Here is a 20,572-nt window from a genome sequence, read left to right as displayed (position 1 = left end):
AAAATCATATACTGGTAACCTTCATAGTCAAAACCATAATGCAAACCATGCATTCTTCAATACCATATCTAATTTGAGCTAAAACTTTACAAGATTATTGAAGTTGGCCAGCTCACTGAACATACAAAACACGATTTGAGATTTTGAGACTCAAGAGTCAAGACTACAATTTGAGTAATAAATGACTGCAGATAACTGGAATTTCTGGGTACGTCAATCTTGTTCAATTTGTTGCCAGTTGCAATTGGGTACACTCTCGCTTCTGTGTGACACTATGTTCTAGCTGGTGACTGCAGACCTTGGCATATCAGATAAATCTCTCTCGATGTCGATCTTGTGGCTTTAGGCCTCAACAATGATGCCTTTCTAAATAATGGTTTGCAAATGCGGTTAAAATCTACAGAAGAAAGCACAAAAGCAGTTAACAACATATCCAAACAGAGGTGCAACCGTGCAACGATGAATGTGTTTTTAGAAGAGGGTTCAAACAAGCTAAACCTTGCACATCTTCACTCTCTAAAAGCTTTATGACAAGATGACCGCCCCTTTTTAATACACCATTAACCTCTAAACTTGTATTTGCTACAGGAAGACTTTCGTCTTCAGTTTCATTGTTGGAATTAGCTAATGCTGCTCCACCAACAGCCAAATCCAGTGCTTGCATGCCTAACTCGAGAGATAAGGCTGCATCTTTACTTGCTATCCCAGATACAAGTGGACACATATCTGAGAGTATCACAGAAAACCCTTTCTGCAAAACATATATATATATATATATATATAAACAATGACAAAACCATAAATCCTTGTATTTCTCAAGAAAAACTAATGTTGATATTCAGGTTAGAATTCATAGTAAGATGTGATCCTTCTGAAAACTTTGCAAGCAATGGAAAGACATAACAAGGGGCAGTAGAACAAGGTTGCTGGCTACCGTAATCAGCAGACTACAAGTACATGGAAAAGGGTTAATATAAATCTCGAAATATCAAATTTCTGCCTATATATAACTACGGGAAGGCCATGAAGCTTAGTCAACTAAGTTAACGAAAAATTAACACAATTTTCGGAATACAAAGCCACTACAGAGATTAAATTGTCCCCAAACTGAGGATATGAATCATGCCAAGCATTTAAAACCCATCAAACATAACTGTTAATTCAACCAAAAAGATACCTGTGGAGAAAGTTCCCTGACTGAGGCGTTAGGGAGCTTCATAACATCAGCACAAACAGTTTGAACCCTGGAATCACAATGCATGGCTGGAACCTTCACCTTCTGCTCTGCACATTTCACATCATTACATATCCAGTTAATGACTATAAAGTACTGAAGAACCAAAAAAGCACAAAACTAGAACAAAATCAGAGCTCAAATCAGACCTTGAGATCAATGCCAACAACAAGGCCACCATTTTTTATAGGACCCAAGCTCTGACAAGCTACCTACCAACGTATCAAGCAAAACCCATCAATGGTATCAAACTATGCAAATAATTGTGAACACAAAGCTTGCATCTTTGAAATGAAAAGTGAACCTGAAGCCAAGCACCAGGGGCACAACCAAGGTCCAGAACACAGGAGCCTGGTGTTATGAGCTTGTATTGCTTTTGAATCTGAAGCAGCTGTTCAAAGATGGACATGATTTAGTAAACTAAACTAACTTTCTGGGTTGAATAACTAAATTAATCAATCAATGCTACCTTGAAGGCGGAGCGAGCTACATAACCCAGGCGCTGAGCTTCTCTGTAGAAAAAGTCCGGCTTTCCTGCCCCACTCATATTCTTTGCAATAAACCCTAAACCCTAAACCCTGTGAAGTCTTCTATTTATTTTCCGGGACTGCAATAGAATGATGGTTAAATATTTGTGGGTTTATGTGAAAAGTGAATCAAAGTTTAAGTATAATGACTATAATGTAAACTTTATAGAAGAATACGAGAGTAGTAGAAAGAGAGGAGGAGCAGTCTCTTTCACCTAGCTTTTAAACTGACGGAGCATAAATTGTTTCGGGTGGAAATAGTCAGATTGAAGAATTTGGAAGCAGGTATGGTTTTTCTCGGAGGTAGAAGAAGAATGGCCAGATGAGGTTTGTGCAAGTTGGGCAGCTAGAACCGAGACTAAGAAGCTATGCGTTCAGAAGTGAAAGGAAAAACGGAGTCCCACATAGGAAAAGAGGAGAAGCGCATATAGGCTTGATAGTATAAAACTAAGCAGCTTTGGGTTTAAAATGGCACGGAGCCATGCGTTGAGCACATAGCGAACTATTCTTTCGCCTTTTACTAAAGAATACCGTGTGCGCGGCGCTTTAAGTGGCATACGCCTATTTTTGGAAGGGTGCACCTCTGTGGGTGCCCCTCAAACTCTAGTGTGTAACTTTTAGTTAAAGGACTCTGCAGAAAACTTGGATGGCGGTTAGAGATACGACAGCATTACAGATAATCTTGGAACATTGACAAAAGAGCAATTCTGACGCATTAAAGAGTTGTCTACTACTCTCGTTGAAGTGATTGAAATCCCATTACAGTGAGATTACATACTCTCCCAATGAAACCTATCTCGTCCAATCATGACTCTTTTGGGACTGAAACCAGTCAGTTGAAGACAAACATTTGATGAAAGATGTGATTAAACTCAATTTTAATAACCATTCAAGCTTTCTTCTCATATTATCTTTTTATCATCCTGAATTCTTCTTAATAGAGTTGAATCATACAACATAGTGCCAAGATTTTATTCTTACGAGTAAAAATACTCAATAACCGATCAATTTTTTACTGTTTGGAATCGATTGCAGTGAGAAGCCTCTCTCGGCCAAGAAGCAAATTCTCCACATCTGAACGAATCCTTTCCCCATCGAGACACCCCCTCATGAAAATCTTGATGCTTTTTACATTACACTGAGCTACTGAAAATCTACTCTCTGTCAGTGTAATAAAGCCTCTTTCAGCTTGGAAGTTGCTGGTCTTCTTTTTTCTCCGTTGTACATTCCTCTGTGTAGCTGTTATATTTTGTTGGAGTTTGGGGTCTTAAACCTTCAGAAACAGAACAAAATGCTTGAGTCCCACATCGAAAACGTGAAACACGCGGAGCGAATACGTTGATATAAATTAGTGGCTAAGAGCCTAGTTTAAAGTATCTTTGCGCTTGGGGCAATGACGCAGTTAATGAGGTTCTAACCGAGACGCGTCTATTGCTGGTTGAAAACTATTTCCAAACCCCCTCCTGGGCCTGGGTTAAGCTTAGTGCCCTCGAGAATTTCTGGAAGGGCTCCCTTCGGGGTAAAGCCCTACAAATTCCATTTCTAAATCTTTTACTAGATGAAATCGAGTGTCATACGTTTATTTACGCTAGATGAAATCGAGTGCCAGTTTACTAGATGAAATCGAGTGCCATACGTTTAACACGTCATCGTAAGTACAAAAGCCATTGTCACTTGACATATGTGTCCAAGATGACTTGCTTTGGGAGTGGGAGGTACACTACTTTGCTGGACGAGTAAGCCTATATCCCAATTGCCTACACGAAAGGGGTGCTTGCAATCTTTGTGCAAATGTGTGGAGGTATATTACTCTTGGTCTGAAGAATGCCTGCACGTAGGAGTGTACCAAAAGTGGAACTCTAGAGTCGGGCGGAAAAGGTCAAAAATGAATCAACCAGGAAGATCTTCGATCCAGATTCAAGAACATGTCTCTGCCTGGTGCTATTTGTGACCCCTCCGATATGAACTGGATACGGATCTTTGAAGGAAACTGTTAATGCAGTGCATCTAAATAGTTGTATATATGCAGATCAAAAAGCTTGATACCCTTACTACTTGATTGAAGAGTTTAGTAAGATTACTGGGCAGGTTGGTATTTCTTGGGATTATATTTGGGATTCAACTTCTGGGTTGAAGTTGTGTCCAATGAAAATCAAGAGAGCTTATTCAGTCAAGTGTATATTCCATTACACAGCGCGTGGGTAAGCATGAGACTATGGCTGTTGTTGGTTTTTGTAAGATACACAACACCTCTACACATTCCCAGCAGTACCCAGAAACCATCAAGTTCTGAATTAACACCCAATTTCTTTCCAGGAACCAGAAGTTCAACAACTTTACTTCTCACCCAAATTGCAGCAGTTGCTCAACTGGGCTCCCAGTCATCCCAGATCTCACGGTGGTCTCTCGGTGGCTGCTACGATGTTAGGATAACGATCCTCGATGGTAGTTATGGCGGCGGACGTCGCTGTTGAAATAATATGTCATACAGCATGGTGTGTAGTGATTGATATGAAGCATGATCTGTGTCTTCAGCATTGTCATAGCATGGCTGAAGCATGGTGTGCTTGTTGCTACAGTATTAATACCATACTGTCTTAGCTTTAAGTGATTGTAACAGTGTAGTTTAGTTTCCTTACGGTTCATATACATATATTCTCATCTCCTTGTATATCATTATTATCAATACAATTTCTTGACAGAAAAATCACAAACAGCTGTGTTGATGTCTTTGTTTTTCTTCATGGTATCAGAGCAGGATCATTAGTATCCTGCCTCTGCTTCCGATTCTCTTTGGTTTGTAAGATTTTTTTTGTTGTGCTCATTTGTTGTTTAGTTTAATCATGACAGAAGAATCATCTGTTAATCCCTTTAGTACTGTTTCCAATTCTAGTTCTATATCTTCAGACAATGATGGAAACACAAACCAACGTCTATGTTCTGCGTTATTGAATCAGTTCAACTATCTGAACTGGTCTAGAGCTGTAACTTTGGCTCTTGGAGGCAAACAGAAGCTTGGTTATATCTATGGGACTATTGTTATTCCAGATGTTGGATCTGATCAGTTTACTAATTGGCTTAGCAATGATCAACTGGTTCGAGCATGGCTTATCAATTCCATGGAACCTGAAATGGCAGGTATCTTCAACTTTTCATCTTCAGCAAGTTCTATGTGGAAAGATATTGAAGATTTTTATGGAAATCAAAATAATGCTGCTCGAGTTTTTCAGTTAAAAAAGGATATTGCTAGTCTTGAGCAAGAAGGTAATTCTTTTGTTCAGTACCTTGGAAAGTTAACTAGCATGTGGAATGAACTTGATCTTTATAGACCTCATACTGTTGATGGTACTATCTTGCTTAAACGAGCTGAAGAAGATAAGATATTTCAGCTCCTTGCTAATCTCAGTCCAGATTATGAAGACTTGAGAAGTCATATTCTCATGAATTCTGAACTTCCTTCTTTTAGAACCGTCTGCAGTACTGTACGAAGAGAGGAGACTAGAAGGATGGTTATGAACCTTGAGGTAAAGTCAAGTCATGCTGAGTCAAGTGCATATATCTCTAGTTTCAAACATGCTGATAAAGGGATGAAGGCTGGAGGAAAATGTACTCATTGTGGTGGTAATCATTTTAGAGATAAATGCTGGATTTTGTTTCCAGAGCTTAAGGTTAAGTATCTGGAAGAAAAAGCCAAGAAAGACCTTAAGGGTAAAGCATGGAATAGCAGTGGTCACAAAGCTAATATGGTTACTACTCCTTCAAAGCCTGGTGTATCTGTGGATTTTACAACAAATCCATGTGCTCTAATCAATGAGTTCTCAGTGTATCTTCAACAGAAACAGAAAATTGGTGGAGGTAGCAGTGAAAATCACATGGCCTTGTTGAGCAATTTTGCTGATTTCCTTGCAGAAGCTGATCATGTGAAGAACAGTGATATTTCAGGTATCTTGACTGCCTTTAAAACTGCACTGCAAGTAAATGCTGAGAATAATTTTTGGGTTATAGATTCTGGAGCCACAGATCACATGACAAATAAACTTGAGAATTTACATGATTTTGAAAAATTATATTCACATGTTTCTGTTGCAAATGGGAAGGGTGCTGCAGTTTTAGGAAAAGGGAAAATTAAGTTGTTTTCTGATCAAATAGAGTCAGAAGCCCTATATATTCCTTCATTTCCTTTCCAATTGTTGTCTGTGGGTAGAATCATTAGAATCCTTAATTGTCTAGTCATTTTCTCTCCTCATAGTGTAATTTTTCAGGATATCAACACCAAGAAGAAGATTGGTGAAGGTTTCTTTTTGAATGGCCTGTACTACATTTCTAAACCTTCTCAGGCATTTCAAGTCTCTTCTTGTAGAAATCCCGAGACACAATTGTGGCACCACCGTTTAGCTCATCCATCAGAAAAAGTGTTGTCCATTTTGTTTCCTTCTATTAGTCAAGAAATCAAGAACTGTGAAGTGTGCCACTTCTCCAAGCTCACTAGGCTGCCTTTCAATTCCTCTGCTTCTAGGGCTTGTAATCCATTTGAAATCATCCATTCAGACATTTGGGGACCTATTCTAGAATCCTTTGATGGATTTAGATATTTTGTAATCTTTATCGATGATTTTACTAGGATTACATGGTTGTATTTATTGAAATTCAAGAGTGAAGTGTTTGATGTTTTCAAAAACTTCCATGATCTGGTCAATACTCAATTCTCATCCAAAATTAAAATTTTAAGATCTGATAATGGCTCAGAATATATGTCACACAAGATGTCTCAGTTTTTGAACACAAATGGTATAATTCATCAAACTAGCTGTGTTGGAACTCCTCAACAAAATGGTGTTGCTGAAAGGAAAAATAGAGACTTACTTGAAAAGACCAGGGCAATGATGTTTCATGCTAATGTTCCCAAGAAATTTTGGTCTCAAGCTGTACTCACTGCAACCTACATCATTAATAGACTGCCAAGTAGAGTTTTGAATGCTAAATCCCCTCTTGAAGTTTTGAAAGATAGAAAGATTGACCTGTCTCACTTGAGGATTTTTGGTTGTGTGTGTTATGTCCATGCTCAAGCCAAAAATAGAGATAAACTTGATCCTAGAGCAGTCAAATGTGTTTTTCTGGGATATTCATCCACTCAGAAAGGATATCGCTGTTATGATCCAATTGCAAAGAAAAAATTTGTTTCCAGGGATGTGAAGTTTGATGAGTCGACTTCTTATTTTTCTGAGAAATTGGATATTAATTCTCAGGAGGAGTTTTATAAAGATCTTTTTCCTTCACCAAACATAGGTACTGGTGTGAATATCAGTAACTACCCTAATTTGTCCAGGAATAACAGTAATTTTGATGAAGTTCCAGTTTTTGATGAAGTTGATGATGGAAATGAGCAATTCCAACAACAAGAAGGTGATGTTGACCAAGGTGATGTTGTTGACCAAGCTGATATACAAGTTCTGCCTAGGAGAAATCCTGCTCGCATCAGAAACCCTCCAGTTAGGCATAAGGACTATGTGTCATATACTTCCAAGTATCCAATGGCACAATATGTGAGCTGTAAGAAATTTTCTGATGCTCATAATGCTTTTTTAAGTGCAATTGATGATTGCATTGAACCACAAACTTATCAAGAGGCTAGTAAGCATGATGTGTGGAGACAAGCAATGAATGCAGAACTTAAAGCATTGGATGAAAATCATACTTGGAGCATTGTTAAGCTTCCTGAAGGCAAGAATGCAGTTGGCAGTAGATGGATTTACAAAACTAAGCTTCATGCAGATGGAACTTTGGAAAGGCATAAGGCTCGAGTGGTTGCTCGTGGTTTCACTCAGACTTATGGTGTAGATTATAAGGAAACATTTGCTCCTGTGGCTAAAATGAACACTGTAAGAGTGTTGTTGTCTATTGCAGTAAATCAGAACTGGTCTCTACATCAAATGGATGTAAAAAATGCCTTTTTACATGGAGAATTGCAAGAAGAAGTGTATATGAAGCTCCCTCCTGGACATGATCAATATTGTCAACCTGATGTTGTCTGTAAGCTACACAAAGCCATATATGGTTTGAAACAATCCCCCCGAGCTTGGTATGCTAAGCTTAGTTCAGTCCTTGAAGATATTGGTTTTACAAGCAGTAATGCAGACTCTTCTTTGTTTGTCAGAAACAGTAGTGCTGGAAAATTAATGGTGCTTATTTATGTGGATGATATTATTATTACTGGTGATAGTAGTGATGAAATCTGCTCTCTTAAACATTCCCTTCAGGCTAAATTTGCTATGAAGGATCTTGGAGCTCTCAAATATTTTTTGGGAATCGAAATGGCTTCTTCTTCAAAAGGATTGTTCTTATGCCAGAGAAAATATGTGCTTGAATTACTGAAAGAAGCAAAAATGCTCGAGTGCAAACCAGCTAGAACTCCTCTTGACAGTAAGCTTGTGCTTGATTGTGAAGGTACATCTCTTACCAATATCAGCTACTATCAGAGGCTAGTGGGAAAATTGATTTATCTCACTATTACAAGGCCTGATATTTCTTATGCAGTCAGCATAGTCAGCCAATTCATGCATGCTCCTATAGATTATCATTTGACTATTGTAAATCGTATTCTGAGGTATCTTAAAGGTTCTGTTGGTAGGGGAATTATTCTCAGAAATAATGGTCACAGTAGCATTGTTGGATTTGTTGATGCTGATTGGGCAGGAAACGCAATTGACAGAAAAAGTACCACTGGTTTTTGCACATTTGTTGGAGGAAATCTTGTCACTTGGAGGAGTAAAAAGCAAAGTGTGGTTGCAAGGTCCAGTGCTGAGGCTGAATATAGAGCTATGGCTTCTGTTTCATGTGAATTAATTTGGCTTAAAAGTCTGTTGTTGGATCTTGGTTTTACATCAGCTGCACCTATCTTGCTTCACTGTGACAACCAAGCTGCAATGCATATTGCGTCTAACCCTGTGTTTCATGAGCGAACAAAGCATATAGAAGTAGATTGTCACTACATCAGATCACAAGTGCAAGCTAAAGTTATTCAGACAGTCTACACTCGAAGTGAAGATCAACTTGCTGATATCTTCACTAAGTCCCTTGCATCTGCACAGTTTCTGAAAATTCTCAGCAAGCTTGGATCTCTCAACCTTCTAGATCCAGCCTGAGGAGGAGTGTTGAAATAATATGTCATACAGCATGGTGTGTAGTGATTGATATGAAGCATGGTCTGTGTCTTCAGCATTGTCATAGCATGGCTGAAGCATGGTGTGCTTGTTGCTACAGTATTAATACCATACTGTCTTAGCTTTAAGTGATTGTAACAATGTAGTTTAGTTTCCTTACGGTTCATATACATATATTCTCATCTCCTTGTATATCATTATTATCAATACAATTTCTTGACAGAAAAATCACAAACAGCTGTGTTGATGTCTTTGTTTTTCTTCAGTCGCCAAGAAGGTTATTGTCGAAATTGAAGAACGACGATGAAACGTCAACATGGAAGAAACCCACAATTGAATTTGATCAGAAACCATCTAAAAGCATAGACTGATTGGCTTTGAAGATCTTTGAAGCCGTTTCTTGCCTCTACTTTTTCCCTGCCTTTTCTCAAATCAATTCAGTGATAGTTTTTTTTCTCTCAAATCTCTATCTTCTTCTCAAATCCTAGCTCATCTGATACCATGGATATGACCACCCACCCATGCTGCCGGAATCAAGGACGGAGGGATTGAGGGAAGAAATTTTTATAGATTAAACCAGAAAGCCTCTGCTAATGAGTACGGACTCGCCTCACTAAGAAGGCTAACGCGCGTTAACCCCCCTCAATCTACCAATTTGTCCACATAACAAATCCAATGGTGCAGATGACCCGTGTATATACTCGGGCCGTGTACTCAATAAGTTTCGAACAAAAAGCTTTCGCTCATTTTTAGAATGAGGTTGCTGCCCAACTTAAAGTTTATATATTGTGTGTTTGGATAGGGTGGTATTGTGATGATTAAACGTCGCTGAAGCTTCTTAACACTATTTACAAACCCATCCTCACCACCACCACTCTTCGGCCACTACACGGCCGCGGACTCGGCGATATCCTCCTCTCCTCCCCACCCCCTTTCCATCTTAAAATCCGAACTTCAATTCCAAATTCGCTAAAGCACACTTCAATTCTTCTTTTCAATTTTCGCAATTGATTGTGCTTTTGTAGTATCAGAAGAACCCTAGATTGAGGCTTGGAGGGAGCTAGGACAGGTGCTTCTCTCTCTCTCTGAATTTCAGTGTCAAATCGAGAAAAAGAGAGGAGGACGAGAAATTGAGGAAAGAATGAGATGGACCAAAGAGTGGATGGTCCAGATCCTCTTATTAGGCAATATTAGGCAACCTCTCATTAGGAGAGGATCTGGTCCCTGATATAAAGTATGAATCATACATTGGAGAAGAAAAGTGAAAATAAACCGGAAGCATCTTTGTGGGAATGAAAAGGGCAGAGTTGCGGGAACTGGTTTTGGTACTTTGGCCTTGTCAATATGCATAATTGAGGATATGATCGATTTATTGATATGAGGAGAAAATCATGTATGATAACTACGAAATTAATTAATCCGTCAATCTCACGAGTGGAATCACTGAAATGATACATTTTAGCTAAATTCATAATTATTGAATTTCCTTGGTTGTTGATCAATTTCTAGAACTGTTGGAGGCAATTATTTACTTATCACTATCAAAAATCTCTCTGTGGTATGAACCATACAATTATATGGTCTTGAAACTGTTTAGTTACATCTTTTGGTAATGCAGTGAGATTAAACACAATTTTGGCGACGTATTGATATTAACAAAAAAGTGAGTCATAAGTAGACGTCCCCTATTTTCAAATCCTTTTTTGCAACATTTTCTGGAACCCTCTCTTCCTGTAAGCATTTCATCTTTTTAATCTTATATACATCTTCTCTGGTTCAATGTCGACAAATTAAAGGCGTATATACTCTTTTTATACTTTTTTCCGAGGAAAACAAAAGAGAATATTGTCGAGTTAAGAACCATCTTAATTAATTTCCACGATTGAAAAGTTGGGAGAAAATAATGCCAATGAGCATAACTGAAAGTTTGATTGATTTGACGACAAAAACACATTCATGTGCTCAATTATGTGACTACATTAGAAGAGCTAACATGTGAATGAAATGGATGTGAGATCAGACTTATTTGTGAGACTCAAGAAAGTTCCAGGGTTGGTTTCACGTAATCAAAAATATGTTCTGTGCTTAACCTTGCTTGCACACAAGCCTTAGCCTCACTTGTCAAGGGCAACCGTTACTTCACTTGTCATGGCCATGGGAATCAGTACCCTAGCTTGTTATACGCATTGTTAGCTTCACTCACATGAAACATGAAAGTATCTATAGAACGTCGGTTTCACGTTTGAACTTTGAACCAGATTGACAACCTTGGAGTCTTCATTACTCATTCGATTCGATCATAAAGACAAACTTTTTAATATTCCCTCCACCTTTAATGAACATCAAAGTTTTAGGATCACTTGATTATTCTTGGTTTGCCATTTTCTCTCTATGGTGGCCAAGAAATTAGAACGAGCTTTCTTAGCAATTTGTAGTTAGAAACGAACGATCATGTTCTTTTCTATATTATGACATGTAGAGGTAGAGCAACAAGTTTATATAACATGCTGTCAAACCCAAACCGAAAATCAGAGCATCTAATAAGATCAAGTCTCAGTCAACCCTTTCCAATTCGGACTATTTTGTTGAGGACCTCTTTAATTTATCAAATTTTTGATCTTATATTCATATTTTGACCATTTAGTCTGTAGATATGAATAGATTATCACTATAAATTTTTATCCAAAAAACATTCATAAATGTAATTTATTTCTTATGAACTTGAACGGTTCATGTTTGATAGTTTTGATCCGTATACTAATTTGATCTTTTATGATATCTTAACGGTTACTAAATTGACTGAAAATATGTATGAGTAATCAATTTATTTATACCTAAAATCTAAACGGTTGAGGTGAAAAAATGTGACAAAAAATAGATTTATTTGATAATTAAATAAAAATTCTTTAACTAGTCCTCAACAAGATTATCCTCTTGGAATCAACAAGATTATCCTCTTTGGAATTAAAAAATCTCCCCTCAATCTAGTATGCTCTTGTTGATATGTTAAAAATTGCAAACCATGAAAAAATTGAAATCAAACGTATTTCACAAGATCGGTATCTAAAGTTAATACCCATGCATTCGATTATTCGAACACTGGAGTAAAACCAAAAGACTTAGTTTAAGCATATAGAACAAAGTATCATGTTTTCTCCCATATTGTACCCATCAAAATCATATTCAGGTCCCAGAGATAAACTTCTATAATCCCAATCATGGTTGTAGCATATGCAAACTAGCTTCTTCGATCCAGTTTTTTCTCTGGATTTCTGGTATGGGAACCCAAAAGGATAGGTCATGGATTGCAGATGTTTTGTTCCATTGTTGTGTCACTTCCCCACCGAGTATAAGCCCATCAAAGAACAGAAGAATTCAAGAATATTATTTGGAAATACTGTAGTTCAAAGTTCAAAATTCTGATTCAATTTTACCTGCCCAGAAAAACAGTGCATCATTAGCAATATGATAACCCACATACAGTATGACAATGAGGTAATCTAGATTTTGATCCAAATAGTTAAATACCGTCATAGTCATGTGGCTCAAGCTAATATAGGTCAGTAAGTCCAACAAGCCATAACATAATCATGCTGCCTTATGATGAGCTAGGACAATCTAATAAGCAGCCCTCCAAGAAGAGAGTGATAGACATTCCATAAAATCTGCTCAAGATTCCTGTTGATTGCATCAGTTTCTCTTCTCTATCAATCTGTGTAATCTCTAATTGCTGATTCACAGGATCTAGATTGCTATTGTATTTACTGTAATCACTGATTTTATGGATCTATATTGATCCTACACTTGTATATAATCAGTATGATCTCAATGAGAAAGGAATCAAGCTTCATACCTTTCAATATCTCTTCATGGTATCAGAGCCTCTGTCTAATCGACAAGCTTTTCTCTTTCCCCTCCCTCCCTCTTCCTCATGGCCAACGACAAAGATCCCCTCCCTCCCTCTGCATCAGCCAACAATGATCTACCACCATCATCCACCAACCCCATATCTCAAACCACTACCACCACCGTGTCCAATTTTCTTACAATTAAATTGGACAGATCCAACTATGCTCTTTGGCTTGCCCAGATCACTCCACTCCTCAAAAGTCGCAATCTCATGGGGTTTGTAGATGGAACCCGCCCTTGCCCATCGGCCTTTCTTCGTAATCCCACCGGCACTCTCACTGACCAGGTTAACCCAGCTTATGAAGACTGGTTAGCCACTGACCAGATGATTTTGGGCTGGATTAATGGGTCTCTCACCCCTTCCGTGCTAGCCACTGTTGCGCGCTCTTACTCCGCCCACTCCACTTGGACTTCTCTGGCTCGCCGCTATGCCTCTACTAATCAAAATCGCATTCTGCAGCTCCGAAGTCAATTGCTTCGCACCACCAGGGGAGACATGTCGATCTCTGATTTTCTTGACAAAATTAATCAAGTTGCTGATACACTTGCACTCTCTGGTCACCCTGTTGACGATTCGGATCTGATCTCTGTCATTATGAACAACGTTGGCTCTTTATTTGAGAATACAGTGACCTCAGCCCAGGCCAGAGACACCCCGATTACATATGATGCACTTGAGGCCTTGCTCTTAAGCGCCGAAAGCCGGATCAATAATCAAGCTCTTGCCGGTTTGGACTCCACTCCTTCAGCACTTCACACCAGTCGATCTTCTGTGGGTGGCTCTCGAGGCCGTGGTGGCTCTTATACTCGTGGCCGGTCTAACAATCTAAATCGTGGATCTTTCTCCGGGCCATCTACTTATGCTCGTGGCTCAAGCTCTCACTCTCCTTCTCGGGGTGGCTCTATCCTTGGTCCCTATCCACCTGTTCGATCCGCTTTCACTCAGGACACAAGAGGACCATGCCAAATCTGCCAGCGCATGGGTCATACTGCCATTGACTGCTATCATCGAATGAATATGGCCTATGAAGGCCGTACCCCAACTCAGCGTCTATCTGCTATGGTTGCTGGTTCTGCCACTCCTCATACCTCCACCGCTTGGCTACTGGATACAGGTTCCAACACCCATATCACCAATGATCATCGCAACCTCACCAATTCCCAATCCTATAATGGTTCTGATACTGTCGGTGGTGTAGTCTCTGGGCAAGGTTTGCAAATTTTTAAGATTGGGAACACATCTCTCCCCTCCACTCTTTCTTCCCTTACTTTAAATGATGTTCTCTACTGCCCACAATCTTCTGCTAATATCTTATCTGCCCATAAATTACTCTCAGATAACTCTTGCTATATTCTAATGTTTCCCCATGTCTTCTATGTCAAGGATTTAACCACCGGGAGGACGCTTTTGGAGGGTCGGAGTAGCCATGGATTCTATCCTGTTCATCAAGGTCCAACATCCACCAATAAATCAAGTGTTTTTCGCTCTTTTTCTGCCGAACGAGTCACTGCTGATGTGTGGCATACTCGCTTAGGACATCCGTCTAGCAATATTTTTGGTCATCTTTCCTCTAAACTTTTATTATCAAATAAGAAGCAAGTATCTCAATGTCATTCATGTCCTTTGGGCAAGGCTACAAAATTGCCATTTTCCCTATCAGAGTCTGCTACTACATCTATTTTTCAAATAATACATAGCGATATTTGGACCTCTCCTACTCTTTCCATTCAAGGGTTCAAGTATTATGTCGTCTTCATTGATGATTTTTCAAGGTATGCTTGGCTTTTTCCAATGAAACGAAAATCTGACGTCTATTCTATCTTTGTTGGCTTCTTTACCTACATTGAAAACCAATTTTCTCATCAAATCAAAATCTTCCAAACTGATGGTGGGGGTGAATATACAAGTAACCAATTCAAGAAATTCTTCTTGACAAAAGGGATTCATCATCGTCTTTCTTGTCCGCATCACCCCGAACAAAATGGATTAGCGGAACGTAAACATCGACATCTCATCGAGACAACCTTAACTCTTCTTGCTCATTCTGCCGTTCCCCAACCCTATTGGGTTGAGGCCTTGAATACGGCTCTTTATCTTATCAATCGTCTGCCAACTCGAGTCTTAAATTTTTCCTCTCCTTATGAAAAATTATTTCACACTATTCCTAATTATTCTTTTCTCCGCACATTTGGTTGTGCATGTTTTCCTTATCTCCGTCCTTATACCAAAAATAAACTGGATTTTCGATCTACTAAATGCGTATTTCTTGGCTACTCTTTAAATCACAAAGGGTATCGTTGTCTTGATCTCTCTACGGGTCGAATTTACCTTTCTCGTCACGTAATTTTTGATGAGTCCAATTTTCCTTTCCGAGAATCCAATGGCGCCGGCACTACACCTCCTCGGGCTACTCCATCTTTAGACTCCTACCCTCTAGTCGTAACTACAACCACTACCACAACTACCCCCTCTCCACCCAATCTAGGCCCATGCCCAACCTTATTCACTCCACCTCCACCATTCCCTCAGCCTCCCTCTCCGTCTCTAAACTCTAATCCCACTTCAATTAATACCATCCCACAAAATACTCCCACCCAGCCACAAACCCGTCCCATTATTCAATACCAAAGCCGTAAAAGACTATTACGGGAACAACAACCTCCTCCCAATCCTTCATCTGATCATATATCGCAATCTTCATCACAAACCATCTTAGCACCACCGCAAAATCTAGACCCACCCTCTCCTCCTCCCTTATTTCATCCACCACCGATTCCACCTATCCATCCTCGTCCTGTCACCCGAAGCCAACAAGGGGTTGTAAAGCCTAATCCCAAATATGCTATGGTTGTCCATCCCCTTACTCATCACATTGAACCCAGTTGTTATACCCAAGCAGCCAAGCAACCAGAATGGCGTTCTGCCATGGAAACCGAATTCAATGCTCTCCAACATGCAGGTACTTGGAAATTGGTTCCCTATACTCCCTCCATGAATGTGCTTCCTAACAAATGGGTTTACAGAATCAAAAAGAAGTCTGATGGCAGTGTGGAGCGGTATAAGGCTCGGTTAGTTGCCAAAGGGTTCAAGCAGCAAGAGGGTGTTGATTATGGTGAGACCTTTAGCCCGGTAATCAAACATTCTTCCATTCGTTTGATTTTAGCAATTGCAGTATCATATGGCTGGCCAATCCGGCAACTTGATGTTCAAAATGCATTTCTACATGGCTATTTATCTGAGAAAGTTTATATGAAGCAGCCCCAAGGTTTTGTCGATCCCAAATATCCAAACCATGTGTGTCAATTGCAGCGTTCCCTGTATGGGCTCAAACAAGCACCCCGTGCTTGGTTTTCCTGTTTCTCGGCGTATCTAGAGGAATTGGGGTTCCAAGCATCCAACGCCGACTCATCCTTGTTTGTTTATCAGTCTGGGAATGTAAAGCTCTTTCTTCTTATTTATGTGGATGATATCTTGCTTACAGGCACTGATATAATTCACATTCACACCTTGATCTCCAAGTTGAGTACACTTTTCTTAATGAAAGATATGGGTTCCTTGCATTATTTCCTTGGCATTGAGGCAGAAAGATCATCCAAGGGTTTAACTCTTACCCAGACTAAGTATACAATGGACTTGCTTCACCGTACCAACATGTTGGATGCCTCTCCTGTTTCTACCCCATCTAGTGGCAAGCGGTTGAGTGTCAAGGATGGCGTTCCTTTATCTGATGTCATGGAATACCGGAGTGTTGTGGGAGCCCTTCAATACTTAACTCTCACTCGACCGGATATCTGTTATGCTGTTAATCAGGTGTGTCAGTTTCTACACTCTCCAACTACTGTCCATTGGATTGCGGTTAAACGTATTCTGCGTTACTTGAAGCATACCCCTACATATGGTCTGTTCTATACTCCGAGCACCCTACACTTGACTGGATACAGTGATTCCGATTATGCTGGTGATTTGGACACAAGAGTCTCAACAGGTGGAACTTGCATTTATTTGGGTTCAAATTTGATTTCTTGGAGTTCAAAGAAACAAAATGGGGTCTCTCGTTCTAGCACCGAGGCGGAGTATCGTCAGCTTGCCTATACTGCCGCCCATCTTTCATGGTTCCGGATTCTTTTTAAGGACCTGGGCCTTCCTCTTCTGTCCCCAACATTATGGTGTGATAATATCAGTGCTATTTCACTTGCCTCCAATCCGGTTTTTCACACCCGAACTCGCCATGTTGAGGTTGATTACCACTACATCAGGGAAAAGGTGACTCGTCAAGAGCTTCAAGTACACTATGTCTCCTCCCAGGACCAGCTTGCAGACATTTTCACTAAGGGCCTGCCCACTGCACGCTTTCACTACATTCTCAACAAGCTTCCAGTCTGTTCTAGGACCATCAGCTTGCGGGGGGGTGATAGACATTCCATAAAATCTGCTCAAGATTCCTGTTGATTGCATCAGTTTCTCTTCTCTATCAATCTGTGTAATCTCTAATTGCTGATTCACAGGATCTAGATTGCTATTGTATTTACTGTAATCACTGATTTTATGGATCTATATTGATCCTACACTTGTATATAATCAGTATGATCTCAATGAGAAAGGAATCAAGCTTCATACCTTTCAATATCTCTTCAGAGAGTGCATAGACAATGCGTCCTTTCCATCCCTGCAAGAGCCAGCGACTATCTTCATCAATTACGAAATCTTTGTGGTAGTATGCATGCAATCTGTCCTTTGCTATGTCCATGATCTCCTGGTTCAAAGGAAGTTGTGTAAAACCAGCCCTCCGATTCCTCACCTGCCACTGCTTGTATGTTTCTGGTCTTTCAATCCTCTCTGAACCCTCACACGCAATGACATTCATTGCCTCCCGGCCAAATATCTCCCTCTCAATCAGCGTCCGCTCTGGAATATCACGGGGCACACACATGTCAAGCATGTCAAACAATGTAGAGAAGTGGAAGAGAGCCTCACGAAATCTTGAAAGAAAGAAGGGGGCACTGTAAGCTCCATTAACAACTCCGAGTATGTAGACATCTGGATTCATCTTCCTTATAAGATTCAGGACAATATCTCTTGGACTCTCTACCACCACCGTCTCATCAAGTACATTTCTAAGTCTGTAACAACAATTCACAACAAGCACCTCATCACGATCTAGTTTAAGATCCTCAATTTGAATAGTGTCCCACTTTTGTGCTATCGCGTTGAACTCAAATGGAACTTTAAAAGTTTCAGCATAGTTTGCTAAACGTCTTCCTGTCTCCTCAACCCTTTCTGCTGGTCGGAAACCTGGATTTGGCAAATCAATCCCAGTAATTCGGAGCTTTGGGGGTCCACCAGGCCTAGAGGAGAGGCGCTGTATGAGGCAAGGCCATTGAAAACCATACATAATACCAAAATCAATTATGTGGAGCTTTGTTGCTTTCTCGGATACATTCATTATTGTCTTATTTGAGAAGAAATTTGAAAACTTCTTGAATGGACAAGCAGCAAGAAATAGATGGTAAGCCTTCAAGACAACTGCAGCTGATGTTGGCTTGGTTATAAGGGGCTCTGTAAATTTGAGTCCCAAATCCAGCCATTCGTGCCTCAAGACCATCGGCAAAACAGCAAGCCATTCTTTGCATCCCATCTCCCACAGGAGAAGCATGCTGTCTGATTCGCTTAAGTAACTCGTTGCCAGTTCCCTCATCACCAGCTGCAATAGCTTGTGCACAGACCGTCAAAAGGGTTCTCAAATCCACCACGTCCTTTTTACCTCCCTGCTTCTTCCTACGGGATTTTCCGCCACCCGGCCCCTTTGACTGACCATTCTGTGGTGTGTTCTTTTTTGTTCCGTTCTGCAGAGCTTCACGAAGAGCAGATTCACCTTGTCCACAGTTTAACAAAACCATGTCAAACATTTCTGGACTCACAGCTGATTCAGTAGAAACTGATGATTGCTTGTTGCTCCTCTCCCCTTCTAAATTCACGTCATGATAAAAATGCTTCTTTCCCCTTGACCCAGCAGATGAGTACTCATTCTCATACTTCTTTTCTAACTTAACTGTCATATCAGTAGCATCTGCCTTAAACTCTTTAATCAACAGTATCTTACTCTCCAAATCAACAATAAGACTATTACCATTTGGAAGAAACTTACTTGCTTCCTCAAACCCTTTCTTAAATTGCATAATTGAATCAGTCTCATTAAAATAATCAGGAACTCTAAGAGTGCTCACAGGAGATTCCACAATCCCATCTACAATATTACCGGTTCCATTTGATGAAGCATGGGATGACTGAGAAGTTGATAGATAAGCAACACTAAGAGACTCAAACTCACGCAGATCACAATCCCTAATGCTACTACTGGTACTGGTAGAGGTGGTACTACAACAGCTGGAATTTAAAGAATGACTTTCATCTGGGCTTCCATGATTCTGATCGGCAGGAGTCAAATCAGGCAGAAGAGGATGCTTCTCTCCAATAAGCTCAAAAAAAGATTGTTGAGCAGCATGAAGCGCTGCAGACTCTTGATACATGCAAGTTTTTTCTTCCATGTCTTCTTCCATAAGCATCTGGTTGATGTACTTGAGAACTACATCACTAAAATCACAATCTTCCTGTGAATCCCCATTTGAATTCACGCTCAAAGGCGATTCCAAATCACTAGGAATTTGAGTATGAGGCACTTGGACCATAGTAGCATACTTATGTCCAAGTACCCTACTTGAACCACCACCATTCCAGCATCCACTATCCAGATTCTTATTCATCGAGTCCAAAAGAGCTTGATCCCTCAATCCCAACAACTCATTACCAGAATCATAAAATCCACTCAATAATTGATCCATGGTCATTGAGATTGCAACCAAAACTCCCAACACCAAAACCCAAAACCCAAAAAGCTCTTAAGCAATATGCTTCAATACAATCTACACCCCAAATTTCTCCAGACTAATAAGCCTTCTTCAAACTTCAAAACCCAGAAAGAATGAACCTAAAATACAGACACAAGTTTCAATCTTTAACCTCAGTAATCAAAAGGGTTCCCTAAAGTTCATATCTTTGTGATTTAGAAGTATCAGAACACATTAGGAGATAGCCATATGAATCAAAACCCACTATTCTGAACAAACAATGCCATAATCCAATCAAAAATGCAAGCTTTTCTTATCTACATATAAAATACATAAACATGCAAGAAAAATAAACACCAAAGTTCAATCCTTTCCAACACAAAATGATTACAAAATTCAAAGGAAGTCAACAATAAGAATTTTTAAGTACCTGAGTAAACCCTTGAGAAAGGAACATAAACTCTTCAGTAGTCCAGGTCTTCAAGACTCCATTGTGAACAAAACCAAAGTCTTGAAGACTTGAAAGTCTGAAAGATGCTGATGATTTGGTGGTCTATCTCTTTATGACGAGGACGTGGAATCACCGCCGCCAAAATCTCGGATACTACAAATAGTCTCGGCGAGATTCTAGTGCTGTGCTTAATTTGTGCTTCAATTTCAACCAACAATGACCACACTGATCCAGGAGGAGGGTATGAGATTGGCTTCAGTTATTTTCTCAGTTTTGTAATAGGTGCTGGGTACTACTATGTATATGTCAACATAATCATTACATATAGATATAGTACACTTGTCAAAATAATCAACGGTCCACGTCAAGTTTGTAATATTTTAGGGTTTACATCACAAATAATACCTGAACTCAGTCGGAATGATTAAAGTTATGTTTAAATTTT

At 39.7% G+C, this 20,572-nt stretch overlaps 1 protein-coding gene, 2 non-coding genes and 1 pseudogene across 3 annotated transcripts; 2 read left to right on the top strand and 2 right to left on the bottom strand.

The window, feature by feature from the left end:
* Nucleotides 1-36: 36 nt before the first annotated feature.
* On the bottom strand, nucleotides 37-1,801 carry LOC126803078 (uncharacterized). The gene is made up of 6 exons (XM_050530831.1): nucleotides 1,704-1,801; nucleotides 1,539-1,625; nucleotides 1,384-1,446; nucleotides 1,178-1,279; nucleotides 499-751; nucleotides 37-397 (listed from the first exon to the last, which is right to left on the bottom strand). Exons 1-6 carry the CDS (start codon nucleotides 1,779-1,781, stop codon nucleotides 273-275), a joined length of 708 nt encoding a protein of 235 aa, XP_050386788.1. The 5' UTR covers nucleotides 1,782-1,801; the 3' UTR covers nucleotides 37-272.
* A 437-nt stretch (nucleotides 1,802-2,238) lies between these two features.
* On the top strand, nucleotides 2,239-2,355 carry LOC126804265 (U5 spliceosomal RNA). Its single transcript, XR_007673221.1, has one exon. It is a non-coding gene; the product is annotated as a U5 spliceosomal RNA (small nuclear RNA).
* A 781-nt stretch (nucleotides 2,356-3,136) lies between these two features.
* Nucleotides 3,137-3,288, top strand: LOC126804264 (U4 spliceosomal RNA). The gene has a single exon (XR_007673220.1). It is a non-coding gene; the product is annotated as a U4 spliceosomal RNA (small nuclear RNA).
* An 8,662-nt stretch (nucleotides 3,289-11,950) lies between these two features.
* LOC126802413 (scarecrow-like protein 9) lies at nucleotides 11,951-20,372 on the bottom strand (annotated as a pseudogene).
* Nucleotides 20,373-20,572: the final 200 nt, after the last annotated feature.

The sequence above is a fragment of the Argentina anserina genome, chromosome 7 (assembly GCF_933775445.1).
Source record: "Argentina anserina chromosome 7, drPotAnse1.1, whole genome shotgun sequence".
NCBI classification, from domain to species: Eukaryota; Viridiplantae; Streptophyta; class Magnoliopsida; order Rosales; family Rosaceae; genus Argentina; species Argentina anserina.
This window is presented reverse-complemented; position numbering and strand designations above follow the sequence as displayed.

Excerpts from the sequence above, each read along its gene's own strand:
- LOC126803078 (XM_050530831.1), bottom strand. The coding sequence starts at position 1,781 with ATGAGTGGGGCAGGAAAGCCGGACTTTTTCTACAGAGAAGCTCAGCGC. Across the intron at positions 1,626-1,703 it reads TAGCTCGCTCCGCCTTCAAG|CTGCTTCAGATTCAAAAGCA; the intron begins GTAGCATTGATT and ends ATCTTTGAACAG. Across the intron at positions 752-1,177 it reads TCAGGGAACTTTCTCCACAG|AAAGGGTTTTCTGTGATACT; the intron begins GTATCTTTTTGG and ends TATGTTTTGCAG.